At 42.3% G+C, this 2,859-nt stretch overlaps 1 protein-coding gene across 1 annotated transcript; it reads left to right on the top strand.

Moving 5' to 3' along the window:
- Window positions 1-305: 305 nt before the first annotated feature.
- LOC131679216 (mRNA-decapping enzyme 1A) lies at window positions 306-2,361 on the top strand. The gene is made up of 2 exons (XM_058959877.1): window positions 306-1,021; window positions 1,178-2,361. Exons 1-2 carry the CDS (start codon window positions 580-582, stop codon window positions 2,140-2,142), a joined length of 1,407 nt encoding a protein of 468 aa, XP_058815860.1. The 5' UTR covers window positions 306-579; the 3' UTR covers window positions 2,143-2,361.
- The last annotated feature ends 498 nt before the right edge of the window (window positions 2,362-2,859 follow it).

The raw sequence follows: 2,859 nt of genomic DNA, 5'->3' as shown, positions 1-2,859 counted from the left end.
TTAACTAGCATATTATGCAGAGTTGAGGGATAAATGTTAAAGTGACCGAATTATTAACAGAAGAGAAAGTAAACAAAGAGAGTAACTCATTGCAGATATGACGTTTTGAAAAAACGCTCAAGATTTATTGTTTTACGATTGTAGGGTAAATGGTATTGTAAAATTATATTCGGGATGCGCTCAGCAAGCATGTTATATGAACCTACTATTCAAAAAAGCCAAATTTTTCAGCGTGCATTTCTGTGCTTTCCGCCGATCTATTATGATGTACGCAAAATTTTGACATTGCTGTCATCATCATCGCGAGGCGAAGCCGTCAACCATCATCGCTTTTTCATGGGTTATTGCAACATTTCTGCGTGTGAGAAAAAGATCCTTTTTGCTGTCGAGTGGAAAAACGAATTTCTGTTGTTAGATAGCGTATCGCGTAATTAGCAACAAGAAAAGCAGATTACGAAGATCGTGTGTGTAATACTTTTGGGGACGTAGAGAATTGAGTTCGAATAGACAAAGCAGGTTAAACTAGAAGCAAAAAACGAGAATAAGCAAATCGCTGCTGACGATTGTGCTGAAAAAGTTATGGCTGATCAGACCGAGCTACGTATGAATTTAGTGGCTATCCAACGTTCAGATCCGTACGCAAAGGACATTGTAAATTCATCCGCCCACGTAGCTTTTTACACGTTCAACACCGCTGATAACGAGTGGGAGAAAACTGACATTGAGGGGGCATTGTTTATCTACAGCCGGAACGCAGAACCGTACCATAGCATTTTCATCAACAATCGACTCAATACCAACTCATTGGTGGAACCAATCAACGGTCAGATAGAACTGCAATCGCAGCCTCCGTTTCTCTTGTACCGTAACGAGCGATCGCGCATTCGTGGTTTCTGGTTTTACAATAACTCCGAGTGTGATCGCATCCGTGAAATCATTTCCAAACTAGTGGCAGAGTGTAACAGCGAAACTAGAAAAATTGTCGACATGGGAAAAGTTAATGCGAATGGTAGTTCCACAGGTGAGTGTTTGAGTAATTATTAAATTAAATGCATTATATATAAAAGACCCACGAATCCTCCAAGCTAGTGCACTGAGCCGTGTTAAATGAATTAAAAAATATTAAATGCACTAGTAATATATCGAATCAAAATATTACCCTTTTAAATATTTTCAGGGGCAAATGTGGATATTTTCACTATGTTGACTAAGGCACAGGAAGATTTCAATAACAGCACTGGGAAGCAACAACCAATTCCACAACCAGAGCAAGTTTCAAATAGGAATCCTACTACAGCGGTTAATGCGATTCCAGACCAAAGTACGCCCCAGAGTGTGGTTAACTTTTTTGCGGCCGCAAAACAACCGGCAGCATCCGAAGTACCACTCTTCCAGACGCTCATGTCCAACCCATTGCACACGCTTGAGCAAATAGAAAAACAGCACCGAGCGCCAACACCACAAAAGGATGTGAATGCTACAGGAAAAATAACCCCCGAGGTAGGCGAGTTAGAAAATAGCTTCAAACTAATGGGCATCCCCGTTAATACCGGGCCACCACCAGCTCAGGAGCTCGGAACGTCGCCATTGGCAACGTTTCTAAGCGTAACAAATTTGGCTTCAGTTCGGACCAACAATCAACCGATACCGAAAACAAAACCAATTGAAATAAGCGAGCTCGAGCAACGTCAGCAGCAGCAACAGCACCAACAGCCGTTGCATGAACTTTTAAAAAAATCGGATACAATGAATAATTCCCTAAACAACAGTGGATCTATGCTTAACTCTACACCAAACCATGGTGGCGCCAACAAACCAGCACTGATGCCCCCGACCATGTTCGCAACCAGTTCTTCGTCAGCCAAGGGTCTTACTGAAATGTTTGCTAGCGCAGCAAACAAAAAGCAACAAGAGCATGCCAATGGAACTAGCACTTCACTCACAAAATTGCTAGCAAAGGCCAGCAACAATAATCACCATCCTCCGCCACCTGGTTTCTTCCCGATGGTAGGTACCATTGAGCCGCTAACCCAAGCTCAGCTTATTCAGGCCATCAGTTATCTCGTTAAGCACGACCCTGACTTTGTGCGAAAACTACATGAGGCTTACCTTAAGTCTTTCCAAGAGATGATGGCACTGTAACAAGTGCCTGCGGTGAATGTGACTATGCATCGTTTGGAAGAAACCAAACAAGATGGAAAAAAGACTTGGCGTTGATATCAGATAGCACAGCAGAAAAGAGAATGACGATACATGTTTCTTGCTTTTTAATTTTAGTTTTTATCTACCTTTTAAATACATTGTCGTTCTGTTATTACTCACTCGTACATGTTTTCCTCTTACAAAAATATACGTTGCTCTAGGAAAAGCAAATGAATTATAGATAGTTGTCTATTGTGCCTTATTTTCTCTCCCGTTAGAGGTTGGAAGGTAATTGTACAGACACAGGGATAGATATTTATCCATCAGTAAAAGAAACGTTGCGGCACACCCTCATAAGTACATCTTCTGCGCTATCTCGGAGCCCCACTTGGTCCATGAAATGGCGCAACATTTGACCTTTGATTTAACTCTCGATTATTTTCTAGCTTCTTATCTCCATCTATTACGTCGACATTTAACTCCATGAGCCATTCAGCTCCTGTTTCCGTGAGCCAATCAGCTCCCAGCCTTATCATGACCTGTTCGGATAGTCCCGGCGGAGAAATCACCCTACTTCGGCTGAGAGTTCTCCGACGAAGGAATTTCTCCAGACACCGATACCCGCTTCTTTGAGCCATTTAGCTCCCAACTTTATCGTGATCTATTCGGATATTACCCGGTGGTGAATTACCCTACTTCGGCTGAGAGTTTCCTGGT

This window comes from Topomyia yanbarensis, chromosome 2 (genome assembly GCF_030247195.1).
Source record: "Topomyia yanbarensis strain Yona2022 chromosome 2, ASM3024719v1, whole genome shotgun sequence".
NCBI classification, from domain to species: Eukaryota; Metazoa; Arthropoda; class Insecta; order Diptera; family Culicidae; genus Topomyia; species Topomyia yanbarensis.
The sequence above is the reverse complement of the archived record's forward strand: the minus strand, read 5'-3'. Positions and strand labels throughout refer to the sequence as shown.

Coding starts and splice junctions, on each gene's coding strand:
- LOC131679216 (XM_058959877.1), top strand. CDS start 580: ATGGCTGATCAGACCGAGCTACGTATGAATTTAGTGGCTATCCAACGT. Junction 1,022..1,177: donor TGCGAATGGTAGTTCCACAG/GTGAGTGTTTGA, acceptor AAATATTTTCAG/GGGCAAATGTGGATATTTTC.